Here is a 27,975-nt window from a genome sequence, read left to right as displayed (position 1 = left end):
CGCATGCGCGGCGGGGCCCGGAAGGGGCGGCCGGGCTGGCGCCGGTGCGAGCGCCGCGCTGGGGCTGCGGCAGCGCCGGGGCAGCGGCGGGATGAGCCCTGCGGAGTGAGCGCGGCCCCGCCTGACGCCCCGCGCCGCTCTCGGCGCCTCCGCCCCGCCCGCCTCCGCTCTGGCTTCGGGCCCCTTCTCTCTGCGCTGCGGCGGGCGGAGGCGGCGGAAGGAGAAGCCCATGGAGGGGAACCGGGACGAGGCCGAGAAGTGCATCGGGATCGCGCGGGAGGCGCTGGAGGCCGGGAACCGCGACCGCGCCCTCCACTTCCTGAACAAGGCGCAGAAGCTCTACCCGACCGAGACGGCCCGAGGTGAAGCCCGGCCCCTTCCCCGCTGCCGCTGCCCGGCTCCGTCGGGACGAGCCCGGACGGACCGCGGGCCCGCAGGAGGGCGGGCGCAGGGGGGCCTGCCCCGGGGGGGCCGTGCGGGCCGAGGCGAGCGGGAGCCGGCCCCAGAGGCGGCCCGGGGGCTCTGGCGGGGTGCGCGGCTCGGCTGGCGGAGGAGGCCGGAGTGTGTGCCCGGGAGCAGCGCTCAGGGCAGGTGCCTTCCGCCGCCGGTGCGTGACTCTGGCGTCAGGCGCTGCGGAGGAGTGGGTTTGCCTCCCCCGGTGCCAGCGGGGATCTCCCAGGGCCGACCCAGCTCCTCGCCTGCATTCCTCTCCTCCCTACAGCCATCAGTAAAAGCGCAGCCGTACAGACGAGGCTTAGCCCCGATTAACATCAGGGCATCTCAGGCCCCAGGCCGAGACAGGCTGGGTTGGCTTCTTTTCTGTCACTGTGAATCACCCCTCTCTAGCAGCTTGCAATGAGAGCTGCAGCTCCAGAGTGGACCGTGTCCTCGTTCTCTAATATATTTGTGGTCCGTGTCTCCATTCTCTAATATACTTGTGGTTTGGGTTTTCTCGGGTTTGGTTCCCTTTTGGGTGTACAGCAGCCACATAGGAATTGCACATGGGTTTACCTTTGCTAGAGAAAATAGAATATTTGGCACCCCCAAGACCTAATTAGCTCTCCTGAATATTCCGTACTAAAACAAAAAAATATTACCTTTAGCAAAAAGTGTTTAGAAATAATTGTTTCAAAGGAGCAGTAGTAAGGTTTCAGTGTATGTAGAACTGTTGCCTGTCCTGGAGCCTTTCTGTCACACAGTGCCAGAAGTCAGCTCAAAACACCTTTGGACACAGCAGGGACTTGTTGCGTTCCTGTGGTTCTCACTTACGTGGTCTGTGCTGTGCAAGGAGCAGGAACAACTTCAGTGCCCTGTACCAGTTAAAGGCCTCAGCAGTTGCCATTTCTGCAGCAGAAGTGTGAGGCCAGATCTTAACTGGAAGTTGCTGTGAGGAGATGCAGTGAACGTTTTTGGGCCTCCTATCCCCTGACTTCTTCTCCTATGCAAACAATAAATGAAGACTTTGCTGGCACTTTTTAAATTAGTATTTAATTTTTTCAAGTGTTTTGTTTTCTGCAAGACAGCATGGATGTTGTCATATTCCCCTAAATTTCTGTGGCTTGAGAACATGACATGCATGAAAATACTTGGAGCTTTTTGGAATCTGTTTTGGTCAGGAGGCAGGCAGGCAGAGGATTTCAATTCAGCTTCTTTCACCAAGGAGAGCAAATAGCTTCATCTGCTTCACACAACTTGTTATCATCTTATATCTCAAGGAGTTAAAGCAGCTTTCAGGAAGAAAATCTGACTTGTTTTGAGCGTTTGGTTTTTGGTTTTTTTTAAGTAGGACTGCCACTACATAACCACCATGATAAAGTATTCAGTGCAAGAAATAGCTGGCTAATTAGGCTATTGTCTGTAGGACACTTGTTTTAGTCACTGTGGAAATTAGCCAAGTCAATCACAAACGAGATACAGACCTGGGGAAAAGAATTTGGCCTTATGGTAGTGGGCTGTAATCTGGGGAATTGTGTCTTCTTCAACGAAAAGCTTCCCAGAATTTCTGTGTGATGTTAAATAAGTCAGTTCACACCATTTCCATTAGTGACCAGCTAATTGTTTGTGCTTGGTTTTTCAGGTATTCAGCTTGAAACAAAGGCCTGATTTGTGGAACTGGTGGGCAGTTAAAGCTCCATCTGAAGCTAAAGAGAATTGCAGATGCCCTAATACCACTGAAAAAGTTCAGGCCTTAGGCCTGATTTGAACTAGGTACTTAGAAATTAAGGGACTCTGTAAACATCTAATATCTCTATGCTTCAGTTTTCTATTTGTGGAGGTTGTTGAATCTTCTAAAGTCATCTCATTTCCTCCCAAAACAACACCAACTCATTGAATTTATTTTGGTTTTAAAGTTTGAGGCACTTAAATGGCCCTCTTAAAAGTGCAGTAAAGTGCAGGGACACAGACTGTATTTTTTGCAGGACAGGTTCTGGACGGGCTGCAATAAATTGCAGCTGGCATTTTACACTAAGAACAAATTAAATTGCTCTCATTGGCATCTTTTAGTTGGGGGCCCACATGAAGGAAAAAATCCAACCTGTAATTCATAATTCAGGTAACCAAAAATGTGTCATAGCACATACCAGAGAGAAAGGAGTAGTTAAGGTTTTGTGAGCCCCTTTAGTTCTAACACATATTCTCATTTTACAGTCATAATGTGTTGGGTTTTTATGGTGCTAGGACAACGTGGTGCAGCCCCAGTTGCCTCTCTGCTCCCTTATGTTTCTCTGGAGTGGGTTGGAAGGTAGTTGAACTAGTTTCTCACTAAAGTTGCAGATTCTTCGTATGCTGTACCTTTAGTATCGTTTTGAGAACAATTGCCCACCATTTCACAAACAAAGTTGTCAGTCATAAAAGCAATGAGAATGGTAATGCTGAATCTTTTACTGGTGGGAGCTTCCTCCTCCTGATGTTGTAGTGGATTACAAAAGGGCAGAGAATACGTTTTAACTATTGTCTCTAAAACAATACTATATGTGATCTGCTTTTGGCAACATCTACATTTAGAGGGCATTCAGCAGTAGTTCAGTCATCAGTGAAGTTTAGTTTTGCTAAACAAAGCTTCTGCCTGAAATACGCTGACTGCAGCAGTGCTATTTTAGGGCTTTACTAGTGTGAAATGTAAGGTCAGTGCTTATTTAATGATACTGAGCTAATGACTTCGTAGTAGCAGTGTCCATGTTGACGTCATTCTTTGCTAGAAAATTGTTTGATTTTGGTTTTTGCCAAGGATTCATCTTGCAATTGAACAGAACCTAATTGCTTGTCTGGGAAAGATTTTTTTAGAGTGAATTTAAAGATAACAAAGGACAAAATGTCCCTTTCAAACTTAGGTGCCATTCTGTTTGAAGGCAGAAAATAATGTTAAGGAAAACTTTATTTTAAGATTTTCTTGCCCCATTTCTGATGCTGCCTTTACAAACAATTTTTTTGGGAGCATGTCAATTTAGTTTTTAGGCTGTTGCAAATTCTGAATTAAACGGAATTCTTCCATTAGTGAAAGTGGGGGGAGGAGGGGGGTCATGTTCAATGCATAATGGAATCAAATGTAGTCCAAGGATCTTTCATTCAACAGCAGGTAATAGTACACACAACAGAGGCTTCAGACACACTCAGAGATAAGATTCATTGCCTTACCTGCTAACAAAATAAGTCTTTGGTTCCCTGTATGCCCTATTTTGAAATACTAGATGCACAGTTAAAGTTTTCTTAAATGCAGTGTTAGTATTACATTCTAACAGCTGGTTTTACCACCAGCAGTTCATGGAAGAGCCAGAGTATTTTCTGAATACCTAAACTGTATCTTCTATTTGAAGGAAACAATGGCACCATACCCTTTGTGTGGTTTTCTTTTTCAGTGTAGGACAATAGCATGTTTGTGTATGCTGTGTCCTGCTATTTTAAGAAGTTCACACTGATATATTTGAATTTTATTTTTTTAAGCATCCTGCATTGTATTCTCAGCAATGCAGCTCCGTTATGAGGTCTGAGAAGGGGGTTAAAAATAGTGATGTTTATTAAAGTATACTGCAACCAAACCTGTTCATTAAGAGACTTAGAGCCACGCTTTCTGTGGAGAAACGCTGCACGTTAAAAATGCAAACCATGGCCCATGCCTACGTTTCTGCCATTTCTGCTCCCACAGCTTCTGCATAAATGTTGGGGCAGGGATGAGAAGTTTCTAGGGCAATACCAATATGAAAGGAGGAACTGCAAAACTTGGAACAAGCATTGTTTCAAGAAGGCCACATGTGCATTAGGATTCTGTGCAATGCCATTGTTAAATGTCATACTCACTGGATAGAAAGATAATTATTTTTTTGTTATGTTTTCTGGTAGCAGTTCTTTGGAGTGCATTGGGATTGAAATGCTTCATTCGCAGGGCATTGTCTGTTCATTCAAAGCTCTGTTCTTGATTAGTTCTTAATCTGCAGACCTGGTCACCTCGTTGGAGTTGTTACAACTTCATTTACCTCAGAACTTCATATGCCACAACGGAGGACATTAGAATAAAGTATTGCAAATATTCAATATGTCCTTCAGTTATAATCCATAATGCAACTGTAGCTCTCCTGTTTTCAAGCTCCAGATTTCATTTGTAGTGAGAGCATCCCCTCAGTTACAACTAGACATCTAAAGCTTAGTTGTTTCCTTGTATCTGCTGTAAAGAGCCTGGTCTGATCAGTCCACGAGTCTGGCTGAGGCAGGCAGAGGGCAGGACTGGCTCTGAAGTCAGCTGACTTTCTTCTTCAGGCTGAGTGTAGCTATTCACTAATAAGTTTATGTAAAACTAAATGCTGGGGAGCTTTTAAGAAGTGGTGGCTCTCCTTTTCAACAAAGCTTCACTTTCTTTTCTTCCTGTGATACACAAGCTATGATGTGTAGGATCCCAGTTTTCTGCTGCTCTAAGAAAGACTATGCTAAGCAGAGGAGAATTTTTTTTTTTTAATTTAGGAGAAAATTCTTAAGGATTCTTCCCATGGGCTTTCTAGAAGAAAGTGCTCTGCTTTCACAGTTCATGGGACATTTTTTCCTTAGCAGTTTTTATTAGTGGGTTTTAATGCAGATAGTAACTAATTTTCTTTATGAAGCAAATTTAGCTTATGTAGTTTGCCATGTTGCTCTGAAGGAATCTGTTTTCAGGAAAGGTGGACTATTTAATAATCTTTAATCTATATTATACTTTCTGTGCAGTCCCTTGTGTTAGAATGGTGTTGTTTCTGATTCATTGCTAAGACAGATACCCCTAAAATACAGGCTTATATACAGAAATGGACTTTGTGTATAATGTTTATTCAGACTGCTACATTTGAGATCTACTGGAACATGGAATGAAAGAGGATTTCAAGAACTAGCAGAAGCCAACTGGTTTTCAAGTTTCAGGTCTTGAGTTGGGTGTACTTGGTTGGTCCTTGCTGGTTGTGGCGTTTTAACAGTGGTTCGAATTTCAGCTGATATTGCCTGGAAGGAATAGAGCATCAGTTTGTGGCAGTAATGACTCAGGTTACAGGTAGGTATGTACTGTAGGAACTGAAATGTCTGGAGATGGGCTTGATGTCTGTATGGAATGATTTGCATTTTATATAGAGTGCAAGGTTAGTTCCTCTTCTTCAATTTGCAGTTGCTTATTCAGGTGTTCAGATGTTTTCACCCCAAGGCACAGGTTCAGTGGCTCTAAAAAACATCTAGAAATGAAGCACCTGGGCATATTCTCTGCAGTGTTACATTACCTTGGCAGAGACAGATGGGAGGAGCCTGGTTACTAATTTTGAAACACTGTTCCATAGTTTTGGCACTAAATTTGTGACACAAAGTGGTGATCAGTAAGGAAGGAGGATGTAGCAGCTAGTCTTGTCATGTGGTGCTCTCATCTGAGATACTTGAGAGGCCTGACTTTTTCACTAATACCTGTAATGATCCTATGATATACTATTGTTTTTACAGTTTTGTTGGAAGCTATTATGAAGAATGGAAGCGCTGCTGGGGGAGGTGCTTACTGCCGAAAACCAGCCAGTAACAGTGATCAAAGTAAACCTAACAGCATGAAGGAGAACAATGCATCTGCTGCAGGTGAAAGTGGAAAAGGCTACAACAAAGACCAAATGGAAGGAGTACTAAGGTATGGCTTAAATATGTCACTGCTTTTCATTCTGTGTATTATCTACTTACCCTTTCGATTCTGTCATCTAAAGGAGCCACAGGAAGTTTGAGGTTATCTCAGAGGGATTACTTGTACTGAACTTGCCTGGAAGGAGGAGTTTTGCTGGCTTTAAACACTGAGTGAGACGCTGTCACTTTCTGCAGGAAAGATGCTACTCCTTTCTTCAAAATATTAAGGCTACTTTATGGAAAAATAATACTCAAAATAGTTACTGAGTAGATCTCATGGTAAATAGAAAAAGTTATGAAGATTCTGTTGTACAACTTGCAGGGCAGTGTTTCTATTTAGTATTTTTATACTAAAGATACACAGTCACTCCTAAAGTTTATTTTCAAGCTAATCTTGCTGTCCAGGCTGGTCTTAGACAAATGTTAAAATTATTTTGGTTTGAATGTAAAGGTGTCTGAGAAGCACTGGAATACATCATCTGAGTTGCAGTATAAACTCTGCTTAGTGCTGCTTGATAGTATTAAGATGAGGTGACATCAGGAAAGGATGTGGGAAAAGAAACAAAGGTCAATAAAAATGCCCTTTTGAGGCAAGTAAGTCTTATGTCATGTTATTACTGCATACTTGCTGGCTGTAGGAGCAAGAAAAATATTGTTTCATATGTGCCCAGGTTTCTGCTAAAGAAATATGGATATAGCAAGGAAATTTCACAGCTCAAACCCCGGTATTTTCACATAAGCCTAGCTCATATTTTCAAGGGAGCTTGAAGGGAAATCAAGAGGTCCCTGTCTCCTAGTTTGTGTGTATTGGATGTTGTGCATAACAGAAATTTGGGGTGGTTGGGGTTTGTGTGCATCTGTGAAATGTATGTTTCTGTTGATATGATCTTAGATCTTCCTGCATTTCAGAAATCTGTTCAGCTGTGCTAACAGTGAGGAAAGAAGTAGTTTTTCTTTGTTAATACAGAAGCTCTGCATTCAGGCAGGTAGACAGCAGCAGGTCTCACATGATTTTCCTCTTGGTGTTATTTACTAGTGCTTTCCATTGACCATCATCTCTGCTTAATTAATGTTATTACCTTTTGTGATATATCTAAAGTAAAGCCTGGATAAGCCTGTATGTTTTTGTTAAAATGACTGTAGAATGTATGCTCATACACACATGTGTGAGACAAAATATCCAGAAAGAAGTCATCTGTAAATGTGGCTTAGGTCAAAATAAGACATGTCACATACTCCCAACAAGCTGCTGCAGGGAGGGCTGTCTGGTGCCAATAGTCACTCACCTGTGACGTGCCATTCTGAGCTGCAGTCTGCTTCGACATCAGGCTCCCTGCAAGATCAGTCTGTTTGTTTTAGCAGAAGGTATGTTACCTACTTTGTCTTGGCTGAAATGGTGTTGTAGAGCTAGCTTTTTTCTCTGGTTGGCTTTTGTGGTATTGGGTATTGCTTTCTTGAAGGGATTTGTTAAATGCTACGTACACTTAATCCAGTTTGTTGAGATCAGGACCAGAGTTGGGGGTATTCAAGAATCACACATTGAGAATAATATTGATGCAACATTGCTTCAAGAACATTGAATGTTGAATACAGAGTTTTAAAACCTGCCAAGATATTTGCAAAATAAGCGATTGTAATACAGAACAACCCATGTTTGTTTGTTTAACATACCACTTAAAATCATGTGTTAAAACAATGTCTTCACCTTTGCTCGGGCAATGCTGCCATCCTTTAATACAGCACTTCATGAACCTTTAGAGAGAGATGAATTTTTTGTTTAGATTTGTGGAGTAATCATGTTGAAAGTTTTGAAATGTTCGTCATGTTATTATTTAGTGACATAAACCACTTTAAAAAATTGTGGTTAAGAATTAAGAAACATGTGTGCCTTGCCAATGAGAGCAGAATTAAATACAAACAATGGCCTAAAACTAAATGGAAAAATATAACACATTCAGTGATGATAACTGAGAGAAAGTTCATGTTTAAACCACAGTGAGAATGAGCTTTCTAGTTGGAAACATGACAGACAGCATATGATATTGCTTCAGCCAGGCCCCATATTTTTCCAATTAAATGAAACATGCCCCTCTGGGGAGGGTATTCTTTAGAGAATAGAGTTTGTCACCACCATATGCTTCTGCTATACCGCAGTGGAACGGTTTTCAGATGTTTGAATTGATTAAAGAAATTGTGTGTGAAAAGAGGTGGTTTTAAACAGTGTTTCATGCCCAGTTGTTGTCTTTTTTTCTGTAAGGGAAGAAGTTTATAGCCAGCAAGGTAGCAAAACCTCCAAACTTCAATCAATTCTGACACTCACCATGGACATCGGACAAACAGAGTGGTTTGCATGTGCATGAAAAAGGTCATTATCCTCAAATATTCTTCCCTTTAGGAGTTCTTGGTTCAGTAACTGAATATAGACATAGGGACAGCTTTCAGCTACACTTCCATGCCATTTGCAATGCTTTTGTTGTAAGCTTTACCGAGCTGTCAGACAGGGAGACTGACTCTGAGCTCCCTGGCTTGGATCACTGAATAAAGTTCCTGGAATTGTACAGCTATCTTGAATTTGTTTGTGACAGCAGATTTAAGAAGCATAGTGAGGATATGCTTGGAGCAATGTAACTAATTTAGATGCATTAATTTTCATCAGGGTTACTCTAGTAATGTGAGTAGCTATGAGTACAAACAAGCACCTCTGTGCTGGCTTCATTTTTTCCACATACACAGGGGACACTGATCACTAGCAAGTTACCATAACAGTTCTGTAGAGTATTACGTGAGCTTGCAAGCTGCTCAACAGGGAGGAGCGTAAGATGTAACATATTTCCTTTGATTGCATAAGTGCTGGGTAATGCTGCTCTTTGTGGGAGCTGTGCTTGCTATTTCAGTGTGACAGTTTGAAGGTTGAGAGATACCGCAGCACTTTGTTGCTTTTTAGTGGAAATGCTTTGAAAATCCCATCTGTAGTACGTGCATCTTTTTCTTAATGATGTCTTAATTTCTTACCTTGTCACTGACAACTGGATCAAGTTGCCTTAACACCCTTAGGTGACCTGCATGTGGGAGGTATTGACAGGAGACCAGCAGAAATACGCTAGGACCCACAGTGGCCTTGATGCCTTCTTAGAGCAAGTGCCCTAGAGGTCTCTAGGCAACTGAAAGCTACACAAGCAATGTCAGCTTAAGACAAATGTGTAAGAATCACATGCACGACAAAAAAATGAGGCATTTTCATGTTGTATGTTTTATACAGGGTCTTTTTAAATTATCTTAAAATGCACATGGTGTTTGACCTCTTTGGTCTCTTTTTTTTTAGTGAATAAGCCATAGCATGTATTCCATCTTGCCTTTTTGACATCTGAAAGAAAACTGCCATGACTACTAGTATGCTAAATTTGCATTGTTGTCTTGTGAAAACTGTGGTGGAATACTGCTTTTCCTGCCTTGCCAGCACCAGCTTCTTGGTAGAAAGCACAATAATCAAGTTTTGTATTTGGATTTTTGAGATAAAACCAAACCAAACGAATAGAGGCATGAGTTCTGTAGAAACCTTGCAAGGCAGGATTAAGTGCCATCAAGTAGGTAGTGGTCAGGAATAATCAGTAGCTTGATATGAATTCATGTAGTGAACCAAAAAATTGCCTCTACACATTTCATGGATCAAAGTAGGAGTATAAGTTGTGTGACTGACTTTTTCCAAGCATTCTGCTGACACTTTCACAAATCCAGCAAAAAGAAAGGTATTGGTTCTTTTCTACCATAGTGTCAAGAAGATAATTAATTGGAAGTGGATTAATAAGAGCAATCAGTATGTGTTAAAAAAAACCAAACCACCAAAGCAGAGAAATCAGGGCATGCCTTTAATTAGGCTGTAGAGCTGCCGTGAGTTTTTGAAATATTCAGTTGAATGGTTGAGAAATTAAGGTGGAAATCATAGTCATAGAGCCTGTCACAGAAAAGTGGCAGAGAAGACATGATGGACTTTGTCAGAAAGCTCATAACTAAAATAAAATATTAAATTAATTCTGGAGAAAAGTATGCTGATGTAAACACAGCCTTGACTATTTCATATGATACACGCAATAGAAACAAACTGATCAGGTACATCCAAGAGCAAGGTAGTAAGACTAGCACCCTAATGTGTTGTTGAATCTATCAGTGCACCAGAAGTCTGAGAGTTCTGCTGCATTTGTTTCAAAAACTAGGGGTATGCTCGTACCAGCTTGAGTTCTTTGACAATGCTGTGACCTTCTCTTCCCAATCTAGAGCACTTCTTTCAGCCCATGTTTGTCACCCAGACTTTGACTGGCACATTACCAGCTCAGCTGCAAGATACCATTTGCATCAGGCTCTCTAGCATAGCTGGAAATTTGACCTGTATAGATTTTGGTCTGCATTTTACTGTGTTTTTCGGCTCAACTCTAGGATCAGAAGTCAGTATAGCTTCCTCTTGCTGGATTCTTTGTCACTAACATTCACATTGCTGCTCACTGTGCTGCTCAGTTCAGATTACCATTGGGAGAAATAATTGTGGCTCCCTGGACATGCTTCTGGTTGAAGTATTTGTCTTTTGGGCTGTTCCTGTGAGGCTTTGGAAGACCCTTTGAAATACTTCCTCATACTCCAAATTTCATGATTGTGCATTGCTGCAGGTATTTGATACAGTAAGGCAAGCATCTCTGATAGGTTTTGTTAATCTGATAAACGCTGGCAGTGCTGACCTAATCTGAATTGTAGATTTGAAAAGTGATCTGACAAGCACAGCATTAGGATCACATCATTTTGTGAGGAGAACCAGTGGTGGCAGCCCTTGGGTTTTTGCAGGTGAGAAGAGGTGTTTCAGAACCTGAAGGGCTTCCTCTGCTGTCAGCCATGAGAGCATGGAGAGGAGCCCAGCATCCAGCAGAGTTGTTGGTGCTGCAGTTTGCAGCTGGCTGACCAGTTCTACTGCAGGTGCCTTGTCAGCTGCAAGCTGGGATAGTGGAGCTTTGCAAGTGGTGATGAGATGCTTCTGTCAACAGATTGGGCATGAATGTAGGCCATCACTTGCTCTTCTGCAGTTTGAGAAGTCTATTCTGTAAAAGTCAGGTGTTTTTTCAGGAACAGCCAGCAAATCTGTTAATCAGAAGGACAGTGCCAAGGTGTTGGCAGGGGACTAACAATTCAACAAGGAGAGAAATAACAGAAATAATATGATAGTAATTCAGATACAGAAGTGATCCAATCAGAAATGAAAAGTACAGGAAAAGCAATTCACAAAAAAGCCAAAACCCCAAGCAAAGTATCAGTGAAAACACCAAACTTCAAGTAAACCAAAAATAAAGAACAACAAAAATAACCTGTTCAGTACAAAATGGGCAGTTAGTAAGCAAGTGATGTGTACATTAGAATTTTAAAAAGAAATGTCTGCGTGGAGTTTACGTATGCAAGAAAACTAGCAGTAGGAACTGCAGTGCCTTAAGGGCAGCAAGACCAAACAAACAACAATTTGAAATGCAGCATTCAGAAAGTTGTTCATGCTGAGAGTGTTGGAGGGGTTTCAGGTGCAGTTGAAAGCCAGCAGTAACATCAGTGATGGAGCTTTTCCAGAACCTCCACTGATTTTACCCTTAATTTTTCCCTGCCTTTACTAGCTGATTTTTGTGCCCTGTAGTAAGAGAAAAGTGCCACCTGCCTTCCCATGACAAATCTCCACAGGATAATTCAGTGGTGCAGGTGAGGGTTTCTGGCTGAGTGAGGATTGTCAGAGGTCAGTCTGCTAAAGTAGAGGTGAGGAATATGTCTGGTAATGTCTGCATCTTTTGAGGGGCAAGGATCAAGTTGGCCATGGCTTCCAACAGCTTCCAGCAGCTGGAGAGAAATTTCTCATCAGGAGAGTGGAGTTTTGGGGGAGGAAGACTTGGAGCATCTCTTAAAGGATGAGGAGGGATGGGGCATCTGAGGCTGTGTGCTGGGGCATCCAAGGGTGGGCTGTGTGCTCCAGCAGTGTTAGAGAAGCCCTGTGGCTGCACAGCCATGTGTGACCTGAGTCCTGGTGACCCCGCAGTTTGTCCTGTGATAAACTGACTTTCCAGGTTCTGTTTGTGGTGCATTAAAGTTTTGCTTCTCAGGAGCACATCACAAACACTGATAACTTTGTTTAACTGGAAAGCACCTTCTAATCATCTTTGCTTGTCCTATCATCCCCAGTGCAAGTTTTGGTGCAGAACTCACATGAACTCAGTTGAAGGGGGGAGAAATGGAGGTGTTACCCTGTTATGATTGCCCTGAATTGTGCTCTGTCAGGAACCTCCTGGCAAAAGTCACTGATTTCTTCCCAGGAGGAAACTGCATTAACCAGATGCTGGCAGCTTACAGTCCAGGTGGTTTTTGCCTTGAGGTGGCCAAGCAATGGTGTAAAACTGTTGGCTAATGGCACAGTGTGGTAAGGGCTTCATAGCATAAGGTCACTGCTGAAAATTCCAGGCTTAGGTATGGTTTTTGGCCCCTGAGCATTTGTAAGATCATTTAATGGTTTTTAGCTTTAAAACTTCATGTGCCTAATCCAAAGTCCTGCTAAACTGCAAAATTTCTATATGTATATGCATGTTCCACATTTGTGTTTGTAAAATTTTTCATTTTTTCTTTGCAAGTCTTTAGGAAAGACTTGCAAAGAAAAAACAGAAATGTGTTATACTTTGGCTGAACGTTTCTCAGTAATAACAATACCTCATTTGTGGGCCAGGTTCAGGATAGCTGTTGCATGAAAGTGATTGCATTAATCCTTTAGATCTTCTGGTAGATACCCACCATTGCTGCTTCTCCTTTGAGGGTCATCCACTGTGGAGCATCCACTGGTTGTGAACAGGAGGAAATCTCAAGTGGGTTTTGGGAAGTTAGAAGTACAGGTTGGCATCTGTTGCATTGTTGTTTTTTTTTTCCCCATATTTCTCCTCTTGGCATCCTAGAGTTGTGAAATGAATGTATATTGTAAATAAATACATTTCTGTGGGTTTTTTTTTTCCCCATGAAAAATGACAATATGCTGTTGAAGGAGAGAGTTGTTGAGGATGCACAATGCTTAAAAACACAGGAATGAATGTTTCACACCAGAGTTTTAATGCTAAAACAATAACAACTTTGCTGAACATTGACAGCTTGCTATGTAATTTTATATCAACCAAAGTTCTAAAGAGTCTGGCCCACAAACAGATATCTCAGAAGCAATTGTTGAAGAGAACTTAGATTGGATGCTGAGATAGCAATTTCATGAAATAAAAGCTTAATTTGATACTGTTAGACATTTACATAAAGCTACTTGTTCTTGGTACAGTTCATAAATCATCCCAGCTTTGAGGCTATGGATTAAGGGATCTGTACACTACCACACTTCTTTCTGCTTGTACAGATTACCAAAAAGAGATTCCAGTACTCACGAGTATAATTTAATGTATTTTCTTTCCAACCTTTCTTGATGGATTCACTGTGTTCTTTTTAGTTAGCTCTATCAGCTTCCTAATTGGAGCTTATTAAATGTTACTTCAATATAATGAGCCATATTTATTTCACAGGATGTTTGTGTTGGCAGCTGCCTGCATACATTCAATTCAGTGCTCTTGTGAGCATTGCACCGAGGCTTCCATCAAAGCTTCTGTATTTGAACACAGGAAACAGGATCCCTCAAATGAAATTTGATTTGATCAATCTGTGAAGTAGGATGGGCCACACATGATGGTGTGGTTGTACTTGTGATGCTCACATTCCCTTAATTACAGGATTCCATGAGAATGCCAAAGGCTTGCTTGCCCCCTTGCAATACACAGGGCTGCCCTGTGTATAGTCTTGGAAACATTAAACCCAAATTTATGTAGACATTTGTGCATGTAAGAGAATGCAAATACAATTACAGCCATGTGAAAGACTCACATGAAGCTTTTAAAGTACTTTTGGCTATAATCTCTATTTCTTGCTCAGACCAGCCCATTTTATTTGGCATGCACCCTGTGTCAGTGTGCCTTACTTCTGCAGTGCAAGTTTGGGATTCAGCCTTTTCTTTCTGAATTTTTACCTAAGTAACTTGGTTTGATTGTTAAGCTGTATTTACTGGTTTGATCAGTTCTTCCTGCCCACAAAGAATTAATGTTCTCACTTTTCCTCTAAGTGCTCTTTCATTCATCTGGAGTATTGTGAAGTATACTAAATCATTACATCATTTTCAGATGTTGCTTTTCCTGTCTGGTTTAGACAGCCTACAAAAAGAATATTTCTGAGGTTTGAGTTTTAAAAAATGCTATACTTGATTATATGAGATAAGCTAAATATGCAATTGCTGGAGCTGATAGTGTGACTTTGAATTTACATAAACACTTACAGAAAGATTGTTAAGATCCAGGTGCATTCCCAGCAGCAGAAGTATTCTCCCATGTTTTATTCCCTGAAAAGTGAATGCTTGAGTGATGGTAGGATTTGGCTTTAGTTTGGAGAAAGGGAGGTGGTGTTTGCTTTGTTTTATATCCTTCATACTGAAGTGCATTTGCTGTTTACAGTCAAAACACATTTTCCTACCTGCTAGTTGTGCAAAGTAAATTTGGAACCTTCTTTGTATGCATTATTAACATCAATATTAATGTAATTATGGATGAGGAAATGCTACAGTAGTTGCAAACTGAAACCCTTTCTTACAACCATGGTAGTTCTACAGTAGAAGTAAAAGAAATGTACATAATAAGCTCAATAGTGAGTTTATTATCAAAAAATTACATTATTTGTTTGTAGAGTGGATATTTAAAAAATAATTTATATTGAAAGCAAAATATGTAATATTATGCACCAGTGTAGTGTATGACCTCATTCACAGCTGTGTGTTAACCCATTACTTTTACATCTTTTTGCTTGCAACATTTTACATCATTTTCTTTTGCAGTATAAAGAAATGTAAAAATTATTACGAAGTCCTTGGAGTGTCAAAGGATGCAGGTGAAGAAGACCTAAAGAAGGCTTATAGGAAACTTGCTTTGAAATTCCACCCTGACAAAAACCATGCACCTGGAGCAACAGAGGCTTTTAAAAGTAAAACACCATTTTTACTTTAAATTTCTTTTATCATTAAACTTCATCTAAATCCATATTTATCTGCATTGATTGCTTGTATTTTTACAAATGTAAATGTGGTTTTTAGCTGTGGTTGGACTGACATTTTTATTCAAGAAAATATTTGACCTTTGTTATATTAGAAGTAAAGATAAAGAACATGGACTTTGGCAGTAGGGCTTGGTTTCAGAAAATTAACTGTAATGTTCAGTACAGGGAAGAAATACTTTATCTGTGAAACCCAATTGTACTTTTTTACTGTTGTTGACTTAATGTAGGTATCAAATTTTATTGTCTTGGATCTTTACTGTACCTGAACTAGATAAAAAAGAAGGCAATCCTTGATAGCAAAATGCAGTTTTTTTCTGAATCACGTGCCACACTAAGTTGCCTCTTCCTTAGAATTTCTTGGATGTGTGTAGTTTTACTACGTTTCCTGCATAAAAACACCTGAGTTCAATCATGGCCTTACTAGTAGTTGCCTTTGACCATTTTTTAGGTAAAACTTACAGTCTGACTTGACCTTATTTAAGGCTGCCTAGCTTAGTCCTACACAAGGGGAGTTATTGAAGAAAAGCTTTTTAAAGAAAACTACAGCTTCATCTCAGATGAAGAAAAATGTGAATCTGTAAGAAATGATAATGCATAAACAATCTGATCGTGGTACATCTTTTTATTTTTTTCCTGTGTGAGGTTTACATGCAGACATTTGAAAAAATCATTCGGATAAAACACTTAAAATTGGGGAGGGAAAAAAAGAAAAAAAAAAGTCGTGAGCAAGACTTCTGATACAGACTTTAAGAGGTAATTATAATGATATATTAACAATTCCAGATGAAAAGTAGATACGGAGAGCAGGAAAGTTGATTGCTATTGATTCATTTAATACAGCCTTGTGATGTCTTTATCTAAAAGATACTATTCCTATAAAATTGTCTCAGGCCCTGGGAATAAAATAGTTCTTCCTTGTTAATAGCATTTCAAATAAATCATCTTTAAAATGTTAAAAATCAGTTTCTTAATATTTTATTTAATGTGAGCACTTTGTACAAGTCTAATTTCTTCAGCTGAATTTCACTTTCTGGTTTTTAACTGGATGAGTAAATGAACAGAAAATTTTGTAGGGGAATCTCATTGCCCAAAAATTATTTCATGACAACTGGCATTTTCTTGCATTGAAATTATCGTAACCTTTTGTATGGCTGAGTAAATTTATGGTTTAGTTTTCCTTTAAAGATATCTGATCAGTTTTTGACATCAATCTGAGAAAAAGAGTTTTTAACAATAGTTTTTATTTCATAATAATGCTTTATTTTAAGGAAAGGTCACATTATAAAACAGAATTGCATTTCATGATAGGTAAGGTACTTAGATCTTGACCTACCTAGTACTTCTGTTGTACTGAGCAGTCTTACTGAAGTGAATTTTAAATCAAAAAGTATGTGCAAATGTAATAACTTCTGCTATCTTTTATCAATTTAATCAAAAATCTTTCCTGTGAAAGTTTTGAGCAGTGACCTTTTTTTCATTTTTACGTCCTTTTTGAAAAGAAAGTTATATTGGAATCAAATCTGTTGTGAATTAACACCAGATAATCAAAAGCAAGTAACAAACAGGCATATTGTGACAGTAGGGTAACTTCACTTTATGTGCAGTCACCTGAATTATCTCTCTTAGTTTTTAATTCTTGGGATAATCTAAATTTTTACTACCTATTTTATCCTCATACTGAGCAACACAGCAATATTTGATGTCAGTTTGTATCTTGCTGCAGTTCAGGCTTCATTTATTTGGGTTTTCTCCTCCACTTAAAGGAATTGTTTAGGTTTTTTCCTAAGGGCATCTTAAAAGACTTGTAGCTAAAACTCATTAACTTTTGCTTAGATTGGATAGTGTTTAAAATAATAATTATAAAGCCACAGTCTTATTTGCCTGTGTTGAGGTTATAGTGGTGCACCTTTCACGAACTTTTGATGACTGATGGCTTTTCAACACTGAAAATCATAATCCCCGTGCCTTGGGTTGGTTGGCTTCAAAAGAACTCTTTTGTTGGAGAGGCCTGGAGGAGAGATTAGAGAGGAAGGCAGAAGGGGTTTAATGAAGATATGACTGAGTGAAGATTGTTCATCAAGTGGCAACACGAACTTTCCATCAGTCTGTAAGATCATTATGTCTGTGCACGACAAGAAAAAAGCTTCTAAAGTCAGCATTGTGTGTGGGTTTTCTTGCTGATATTTTCTGTGCTTACCTAAGTGGGGTTTTTTCCTTTCTGCTGCCAAAATGGAAGCTGTTCATTTGTGATACCATAGCATAAACAGGGACAAGCATCCAGGCCAGGCCCTCCAAACACTGAGGTCATACTGACCGCCTGAGGAGCACATTCCTGTCATGCATGCATGTTCTGCTCCTCAGGTTACATCATGCAGAACTTTGTGTTATTCATGTAACCCACAAATACCTTCAGAAGCATGAAGAAAAATACATTCACACTCTTGTAGACAATGAGGTTGGTGCATTCCAAGAAATGCCCACTTTACCAAATGAAACCAAAGAAAACCTGCTGAGTCCATGAAGGTTTTTTAAGCTAGCTGCTAGAGCAAACTGCAGTTACTCAGCTTCAGAGTCTCATTGTAATGCTTGATGCTTTTTTTGTAACTGCAGTGAGAGAGAACATTTCCACAAGGGTAGGTGTTCCCCTAGAAAAGGAAACAAAGCTCTCCTGCCTTCTGCCTTGTTTAACAGGATAAAAGGCTTTTGGATAGTGTTGGTGGGAAACTTTGTGGAAGCTATTCTAAGAAAAGTGGAGATGTTTCTGGACCTTGTTCTACTGTAGCTGTTTTGTAATATACAGTAAATTGCATCGTTTGCTGCCTATTTTTGACTTTGAAATTGCAATTTTCATGCTGGAATAGCTTTTATCATGCATTTATGGGAGTTGTGTTTTATTCCTCGCTTCAGAAATCGGAAATGCGTATGCTGTGCTGAGTAATCCAGAGAAACGAAAGCAGTATGACCTTACAGGCAGTGAAGAGCAAACCTGCAATCACCCTAGCAATGGCAGATTCAACTTCCATAGAGGTTGTGAGGCAGATATTACTCCAGAGGATCTGTTCAACATGTTTTTTGGAGGGGCCTTTCCAACAGGTATTTGTATACATCAGCATAATAATCGAGATTTACTGCCAAAGTGGCATTAGAGTTTATGACATTATAAAATAGTAGAATTATTCCAGCCAGCCTTGAACCCCAACTCTACAATCTGCATCAGTTTATTTTTCCCTCAAATGTTCCTGAATCCCAAAAATGTCAGTTCTTTGGGGTTACTATCATACAGCTTAAAATACTTATTTTAAACAACTTTGAAATTTCAAGATACCTTAACGTCGTTTTATGTGCTGTTGAGCAGTAATGTAAAGTGCTTTATGTTGCTTCTGTACTGACCTCTAAACAGTGTTTTTGTACATGATTTTAATGTGGATGTTCCTTCCCCAGGTAGTGTACACTCATTTTCTAATGGTCGTGCTGGCTACAGCCATCCAAACCAGCACCGTCAGAGTGGGCACGAGAGGGAGGAAGAGAGGGGTGATGTAAGTTTAAGCACCGATGGCTTTAAACTACAAAATTTGCTTTCAGTATTGTGATTGTACAGGAGCTCTGTACTGTAGAGGAGGATTTGTACCTGCCAGTTGGGTATTTTAAACTTCAGTGGGTGGTTTGCTTACTGACTGATAAATAGGTGTGCAAATTTGAGAAGGTAATAGCCTGGGTTTGTAAACCTGATGTTGTATGTCACTCTCTTACTGGTGACTGATATTATTAACCTATATGTGCCACTAATTGTGGCCACTAATCCTTGTATGCATAGAAAAATTTATTTGGGCTGAAGTAAGAATTGAACTTATGGCTCAGTATTCACCTCCATGAATTATCTCTAGTCCTGTATAATCACATATCACTGTATAGATAAGACCAAATCATGGCATACAATGTAGCTGAATCCAGCTTTTATGTGGTAGTTGCTTATGTGTATGTGCTACCCCATGAACTCCTGCAGCCTGAGCACTGTGTGAATATTGTGTATGCATCTGAAAGTTCAGATAATACCACAGTGTTTGCAGTTACTGTTTTCCTAGCAGCTTTTGAGGCTTAAAGCAAAAAGTCACACTTAGCATTAAGTATTGTCAGATTTACCTTTTTGCCTGATGATTTATGAAATACCTGAATCTGTTTTGTTCCTTAGGGAGGTTTCTCTATGGTCATTCAGCTGATGCCTATTATTGTGTTGATCTTTGTCTCCTTGTTGAGCCAGTTGATGGTATCTAACCCTCCTTACGCCTTATACCCAAGATCGTAAGTAATGCTTAATTACATCACCTTTAAGCAGAGGGGAAGGTATTGTGATCACCCTCTCCCACTTAGAAGCATTGTGGAGAGTCTTCCCTTAGTTGATCATTGATTTCCCACAGTGAAGGAAGGGAGGGAAGGTGTAGATGAAGCAGAAAAACATGTTCTGTTTTTTAAAAAAATTAGATGCAAAGAATGCTGTGAGAATGTAATGGAGAAGAGAGGTCAGCAGTACCTGGAGTTCAGGAGGTCTAGTACAAGGCAGTGGGTCCATGCACCATGGCGTGTTGCATCTCCAACATAGTTATCAAAACCTGAAATCTTCTAAGGCTCATTACTCTTTTGGGGGTAATCTGTGTTTGTAGAAGGTGAAGAACTTGAAAGCAACTTTCTCATCTTCATTTAAGTGGTAAACATGATGACGGCTGGGAAGATTGTCTGTTCTTTGCTTCATTCTAGGTGATGGTAAAATCTTCTTTTTCTTGTGAAGAATTCTACTTGTAAAACTTACCTGTTTCATACAGTAGGATATTTAAACCTTTTTATCTTCTGAGAAATAAGTAACTTGAATCAAGCATGCAGCTAGCTGGTAGAAATAGCCCACTCACCACACTGGTTTTAAAGGGCCTTAGTTCCTTGCAGAACCCCTCAACAGAGAGGTTTCTTTTCTCCTGTTTTTCAAAGTTCTCTATTTCTGGAGTAAGATGTTTTTCCCTTCTGCAGCTAAGCTGTTGTAATGCTTAGAAAAGCTTTTCTGCCAAAATGTTTGCACCTGGTCTTTGATTTTTAATCTACAGAATGCCAGCAGGAAAATGAATTTATCAGGGCTGGCAGCAGACACTTCAGAATGGAGATGCTGTACTGGGTAGCTACAGAATAGTGACCTGTTTCTTTGGAGTTTGAATGTAATTTTCTATTATTAAAACTTGTATTTGGCTAAAGAGGTATGAAATAAGTGTCTTAGTAAAGTGGATTTTTTTTTGAGATCAAGTGTTTTGGCAGCAGAAGTTTAATGTTTAGGTAAGTGCAATAATTTTTTTCTCTAGCAGATTATAGAGCCATTCTTTTAATTATTTGTCTCAGAATGGCAATTTTGGGAATGTGCTGCTATTATTCTGTAATGTCAATATTTTTTTAAGTCTACTTGTGGTGTTAAAACAATAATCAAATTAATATTTAGTCTTTCTCTCCCCCCTGCCTCCTTTTTTGCAGAAGTACAGGGCAGACCATAAAAATGCAGACAGAAAATTTGGGTGTCATTTATTATGTCAATAAGGACTTTAGAAATGAATACAAAGGAGTGTCATTACAGAAAGTGGAAAAGAGCGTGGAAGAAGATTATGTATCCAACATTCGTAATAACTGTTGGAAGGAGAGGCAACAAAGTAAGTTTGGCAATGTGTGTAATTTCATTAAATCATGCATTACTATAAAAATAGCCTGAGGCAAGATGGAAGTGTTTGTATTATTACAACATCTCAATGCAAAAGTAAGTGTAAGGTCCCCTGCTGTTTCTCACTTTAAAACTGTCCCCAATGTTACTTAGTTTTTGAATTTTAGTCAGTGATCTAAAAACCCTTTGCAAATTATCAGCAATTTTAACCTGATTTATTAGCTGTGACCATTTCTCAGAAAATTAAAGACTACACTAAATTGATTATGACAAAGCTTTTGTCCTTAACTCACTGCAATTTCTAAGAATTCTCATGTCTTCCACGTTACTTTATCATGGCAATAGCTCATTTCCCTAGGTGCTTTTATACAAGTAAATAAATAAACCAGAAGCTTACATAGGTGTTTCCAGAGAGACTAAAAATAATCTGCCTTGGACCACAGTACATACAAACACTGCTTTTCCAGGCAACCAAGGACAGGCAGCACATCCTGTAAAACAAGGGAGTTTAGTTTGCCATCTGTTTCTCCAGTCTGATATTATACAATGAGTTATTTCTTTTCAGAAACCTAGAATTCAGTGTTAAAGCATAAGAATACTGAAGAGCACCAGCAGCCTTTTCTCAATCAGCATCAATTTTAACCAGTTATTCTGTTATCTGTGACCATTCTGTGAGCTCTGTGGGAACAGCACTGCTAAAATTACATCAGTGTTGAAACCAGATGGTTTTAACTTTTCATGTGGTGAGCTTCAGTCATAGAAAACTGGAAAAATAATTCATTCATGATCTGTCAGTACACAGACTAGAAGCAAATAGAATGTAGTTCTCTGAGTCAGATCACATGTTTCTGTCCAGCTTTAGTCTCTGCAGTCCAGTTGTTTGGTACTTGTCATTTATCAGGTTGTGAAAACTACCCAAACTGATTTTGAGTAAGAGGCTTCTAATGGTTTTTCTTTTTATCCTGATTATAGAAACAGCTGATTTTGTGGTTTTATGGATTTAAAATACCTGTTGTGTGTTAACTCTCTTTGACAGTTAAAATCTATCTAGGGTTAATTGACATTTAAGAATGTCTTGCATTTTGAGTTGAAGTGACAAAAAAGATTTTACAGAATTACAATGCTCAGCAATGTCAGGCTGTTGAGCACCAGTATAATACAGAGAGCTCTTAATTATTAATAGCTCTGAACACTGACAGTCTGAATCAGCATCAGCTGAAGTAAAGGGCTTAACATTAAGATTGGATTTTTTGGGGCACAGACAAGATGCTAGAGGTATCAATAACAATGCAGGATCACTGAGAGTGGCCTATATTTGTAATGTTTAATGAGGTCTGACAGAAGTAGTAGGGGATTTTTGTAGGGTGTGTTTTTTTCGTGTTAATCAGATACTGCTGTATGAACTCTGAGGGAGCTGGAAGGCTGATACAGCTTTACCTGCTCAAAAAGATGGAAATGTTACAAAGATCCAGCAAAGGAAAACTGTAGCAGTGCTGCTTCAATGGCGTCTGAGGGAAGTTAGAATAGCGAGAAGGAAAAAAGGGCAAGGGTTACAACCTGAGGTGTTTTGTACAGCTCTGTCATGTGCCAAGTATTCAGTTTGTAACAAAAAAACTCTTTTCTCTTTTCTCCTTAAAGAAACAGACTTACTTTATGCAGCAAAAGTCTATCGAGACGACCGGCTCCGAAAGAAAGCAGAGTCCATGTCCATGGAGAACTGCAAAGAACTAGAACGGCTGACCAGCCTCTACCGAGGAGGATGAGCTACAGTTACACACACATCTTACCTATGCTGTTATCTCTCCTGAAACTGAGAAGAGATTTAGTTTCACGAACATGGATGCTGGAAAAGAGGGTGGATGTAAAACTCTACTGTGTAGCTGTTTCCAGAAACCTTATGCTGAAATATCATTTAACGGCTTCTTTACCTACTGTGAAATATAGGTAACTTTAATTGTTTAGATTTTACTTCAAAGCTTCTGTGAATTCTTTCAGCAGAGAGAATAGCTCAGAAAGGATGCTATACTTATAGAGACTTAGTCATAGTGGTTCTCCTCTAACATATTTGCCATGTAAATATCTGTGGAAAGAACTCTTTGTGTATATATGAGTTAAATGACTTTCTATTTAAAAATCTCAGAAATATAGTTCCATATTACATTTTGTCTCACTGATGGAATAAATGGTATGATTACATCACTCCTATTCAGATGTCAAGTGTGTGGAGTTGAAACAATAATTTTTAATATTTTATCTCTAACTCTATGTAAAATCTTCTAGGTTTACCACTTAGAGGAACTTGGTATTTTTAAATATAATGGCATATATTCCTAAATATCTGTTGGGGTAAATTGATCTGGTGTAGAGTAGCAGTTTAGCTGTTGTAGTTTTTTAGCATTTCTAAGCAATGCTGAGAAAAATAAGAACTACACTAATCTCTTTTCAAAGTAAATATTTGCAAATGCTGTACAGACCATTATAAACATTGCTTTTAGTACTTGCAACAGTTTACAGCAGCTCTACCATTTGGTATTCCAGTAGTAGTAAGTCCATACGTACGGTTAACATGCCTCCATAGCTTCCTTAATTTTCACTGGAAAGGTAGAGGAAAACATGCAGCACTAAAATTTTAAAACTAAAATAGAAAGGCAACCTATTTTTTTTTCCTGGCAGGCTTCCATTTTCTTACTACTTTTTTATTTCAAGCTAGGTCCCAATACTGATTCCTCAATGGGCACCACAAGTGGAACAGGGAAATTTTGCTAAGGACAAGCTATGTGCCTTTCAACCCTTTTGCCAACTATTTAAATGCTTTGCTGCTTTGCAGTGTGTTCCTATGGTCAGAGCCCTATCACTTGTCAGAAGAGGTAGGGTATGTTTTTTTTGGGACCAGAATGTAGCTGGACTGACTTTGTAGAAATGAGCAAGCCTACTGTTTGGCTCCTGCATAGAAGATCATGTAACTCAGTGGCCTGGAAATGGAAACTAAATGTAGCCACACCTGCTGATGCAAAGAGGTGTTCTGAAGCAGCTAAGTACAATGTACTTGAAGTTTATCAAAGTATGTTGAAAATGTTTTTAGGTTCAGTAGCTGATGTTTTTTACATTTTAACAGTGTTATGCAGGGGAATGTTTCTTGAATTTGAGAATGCCAGACAGCTTGTATTATGGGCAATATATTTTGTTTGACAAAACTGCTATCTTTGAACAATGCTATCAGTTCATGTGGAGCCAAATATTTCTCCTAAACTGAAAATTTAAATACTTTGTCTGACTTCATTGCAATTCATTCTGATCTACAGCAGGGTATGACTTTACAAATACACTAAATTACTCCAAGTGATCCAGAAAACATTTTGAATATATCCCTTTTCCAAATTGTCCCAGTGGAAATGTCTTCTCTTGAATTGGTGTATCATGAGACTGGCTGCAGGCTTTTAACTAAGCAGCTAAACCAGCATTCAAGGTGAACATAAAAGCCTGGTGCACAAAACAGAACTAAAAGTTGCTGAAACAACAACAACAAAAAAAAAAAAGGGGTTGCTGTACTGAATGTCCTTGCTAAGACTGCAGTAAAGGGTTCAGATACAATGGAAAGGCATCCAGTTGTTTGAAATATGCAATCCAAATCTATGGAGAAAACCAGATTCCCCAGATTTTGTAACTGTCCAGAATGTATTGTAATTATATTAATGAAAACAAACTATCAAAGTACATCCTGGTACTCCTGTGTCTTCTTAAAAGAAGAAAGTTGTTCCAAAGGCTTTAACAAGTACTTGGGCCTTCCTGTTTACAAATGAGTCTGAGTTTGCAAGTGATCTTTTAGTTAACAGGAAAAAGGATATCTAACACTTTTATCAAATATTGGAACTGTGAAGTCAGAGTGAACAGATGGTCTTAGCAAAGCTGCCTGTAATAATCCTATGGGCTGTGTCTGCCCTGCAGCCACTTCTGGTGCAGGTGAGAAGTGGGGAAAGGGATGGATGCTGAGCTGGGTTCCATTGCTGTCAGTTCCTCTGCAAACTGGAATGATGTGCTGGCTGTGCCCTATGGCAGCACAGACATCCCAGAAGGTTAAAGGTGAGACCTAGACTGCAACATTTCATTTGACTACCTATTGCAATTAGCACTTTCTGAAAAGGAAATAATATGTTTATACTGGTGGAAGTATGCTGCTTAGCATTTAATAGATTAAATAGTTGCACACTTTGAAATATCTAGTAATGTGCAAAAGGATGCTGTGATTTCCTGTGGCATAAAGATTAAGCTGCTCTAAATATGGCCTGCAAACATTCTTTTAATATTTCAAGTGGGTGTTTTTCTCCTCATGATTGTTGCTTTTTTTCCCCTCAAGTCTGAAGGGTTTTTTTCTTCATAAATGTCAATATCTTCCCTGGATTTGTTAAGGGAATCTGCTGGAAAGTTCAGAATTCATTTTCTCATGAGCAAAATGCAAATTGAAGAGGGTGGAGTACTTAAATCTTTTCAGATGACCTTTCTTCAGAAGGCAGAGTTCCCATCAAAATCAGATACTGGAAAGAAAAGGGAAAATCAAAACTGGTTTTGAACAGCCTGACTAAAAATCCCTCAACATTTTATCTACCTGCTGCTTACTGTTTTTATTTAGTCATTACCTTTCATTTAATCTAGAGTTAAAGATAGCATGAACACGGATTCTTGGTTTTATCCTTTAAAAGTGCAGGCAGAAAAGCCTTGCAAAAAGAGAAAAATCTTGGCATGGCTCTGACATAGCCTAATGAAAAAAGGAGGTGATTTGCATCTGCTGAAATATAACATCAATATGTGTTCTATTTATGGAGCATCCTGAGTCACAAGCAGTTCAGTGTTCACATCTGATGAACATTTCCCTACAAGTTCTCTGTTTGGGTATAAAACAAGTCTAAATTGAATTTTTTTACCTTTTTTTAAACAGTCTTTTTTTCTCTTACAAGTTTCCAAGAAATGGTAGAACATTACAGCACTAAAAATGTAACAGATGCATTTAAATAGACAGCAGAGACAACTTTAAATAATAAATATTTTTAATAGAATTTTGTAACAAATGCTGTAAAAGGATTAAAATGGGAGGGCAAGAATATTTTTTAAGGTTGTGTGTTCATAAATTTCATTCACCCTTAAGCAGTTGTTATGCTGACTTCTTGTAGCTCTTTTTGTCAAATAGAAGGAGAGTGCAATAGTAAAAGCATTTTGTTTTTTTTTAAAGCAGGTAATCTGAAGCTCTAACTTAGATATGATGTAATAAATACAGGAAAGAACAAGGCCATTTGTTGTGGTTTGGCCATGACCCCAGCAGCGTGCAGCCAGCTGCTCCCACCCCACAGCAACAGGAGGAGAACCAAACTCAGGTAAAACCTCTGGGCTGAGATGGCAGAGGTTTAATCAGCAAAACAAAATCAGAGATCAGTGATCAATAGCAATGAAAAGGGAGACAGCAAGGGAGAGAGGAATAAACCCCAAGAAACAGAAGTGATGCCCAACACAATTGCTCACCACACTCTGACCAGTGCCCAGCCTGCCCTGACGAGCACTCAGCAGCTCCTGACCAACCTCCCCAGTTTATACACTGACCATGAGATGCTCCATGGATGGAATATCCCTTTGGCACATTCAGGTTTGCTGTCCTGGCCGTGCTCCCTCCCAGCCTCTTGTGCACCTGCTCACTGCCAGAGCATGGGAGACTGAAAATCCTGGATTTAGGGTCAGCACTGCTCAGCAACAGCCCAAGTATCAGTGTGTAACCAACATTATTCCCATCCTGAACCCAAAGCACAGCACTGTACCAGCTGCTAGGAAGAAAAGTAGCTCCCCCATCCCAGCTGAAAGCAGGACACCATTATAAACTATACTTCCCATACTGCTCAGTCTGGCAGGAACTAGGTTTGAGTATTGGGCTTCTCCACATTTTCAGAAGTAACATTAACATGCACTGTTTAGTTATGATGTTATCCTTCATGCAGAATACACTTCCCCCTTCAGTACTGGTTTATTCCATGTACAGAATGACTGTCATTGGGGTGGGAGAATAAATTGCCATTAATAGCAATACAGGGGCCATCTCATAGATGCTTTTGCATAGGTCTTATTCAAAATGTGACAGGGGAAAAAAGTAAAATTGATCACTGAGCATCATGGCTGCAAATAAAAAAACAAGCTGCATTTTTAAACATTTTTAGTGTATAGTAGGGAATATTTTAATAAATGAGAAGACAAAGGTTGTTGCAGGTAGCATTTTCAAAATACTACCAGAAGCTCACATGATGATTTTATGGGGTTCTCTTTTTAAGTATCTCTCTAATATGACCAAGTCCTTATCAAATTGCTGTGTGTGCATGGCTTGGATTAAGAAGGAGGTATGGATTCTCAGTATTCAAATAAATTTGTTCTTTTGAATGACCTTCTTCTCTGTTACTTGCAAAAAGTGGCTTATCTCTGTTTCAGGCTTTTTGGAAACTTCGCTGGAAGTTCAGAAACACTAGCAAGTGATTTAAGTGATTTTTTTTTTTTAATTTTTAAAATTTTAAGCAAAATCTTCAGGTATCCACAATGCTCTAGTCACTGGTGGTGTCCCCTGGGCTCAGTATTGGGCCCAGTCATGTTCAGTATCTTTACTGACCATCTGGATGAGGAAATTGAGGCTACCCCCAGTAAATCCACAGGTGACATCAAGTTGGGTGGCATTGCTGATCTGCTGGAGGGCAGGAAGTCTCTGCAGGGGATCTGGACTGGCTGGATCAATGAGCTGAGACCAGCAGAATGAGGTTCTACAAGGCCAAGTGCTGAGTCCTGCCCTTGGGTCACAGCAGCCCCAGGCAGTGCCACAGGCAGGGACAGAGTGCCTGGGGAGCTGCCCAGTGGAAAAGGACCCGGGGGTGCTGGTGACAGCAGCTGAACATGGGCCAGGGTGTGCCCAGGGGGCCAAGAGGGCCAAGGGCATCCTGGCCTGTGTCAGCAGTGGTGTGGCCAGCAGGAGCAGTGACTGTCCCCCTGTACTGGGCACTGGTGAGGCCACAGCCCAAGAGCTGTGTCCAGTTCTG

At 39.7% G+C, this 27,975-nt stretch overlaps 1 protein-coding gene across 2 annotated transcripts; it reads left to right on the top strand.

Moving 5' to 3' along the window:
* The first annotated feature begins 138 nt into the window (after positions 1 to 138).
* On the top strand, positions 139 to 27,334 carry DNAJB14 (DnaJ heat shock protein family (Hsp40) member B14). Of its 2 annotated transcripts, none has more exons than XM_063156403.1 (8): positions 139 to 362; positions 5,944 to 6,118; positions 15,017 to 15,162; positions 18,142 to 18,327; positions 18,676 to 18,770; positions 19,424 to 19,533; positions 20,740 to 20,912; positions 22,559 to 27,334. In XM_063156403.1, exons 1-8 carry the CDS (start codon positions 230 to 232, stop codon positions 22,681 to 22,683), a joined length of 1,143 nt encoding a protein of 380 aa, XP_063012473.1. In that variant the 5' UTR covers positions 139 to 229; the 3' UTR covers positions 22,684 to 27,334. The 2 variants fall into 2 exon arrangements, with proteins under 2 accessions (XP_063012473.1, XP_063012475.1); XM_063156405.1 differs by lacking the exon at positions 139 to 362 and adding an exon at positions 2,190 to 2,208.
* The last annotated feature ends 641 nt before the right edge of the window (positions 27,335 to 27,975 follow it).

This window comes from Melospiza melodia, chromosome 5, assembly GCF_035770615.1.
Source record: "Melospiza melodia melodia isolate bMelMel2 chromosome 5, bMelMel2.pri, whole genome shotgun sequence".
Classification (NCBI taxonomy): Eukaryota; Metazoa; Chordata; class Aves; order Passeriformes; family Passerellidae; genus Melospiza; species Melospiza melodia.
The sequence above is the reverse complement of the archived record's forward strand: the minus strand, read 5'-3'. Positions and strand labels throughout refer to the sequence as shown.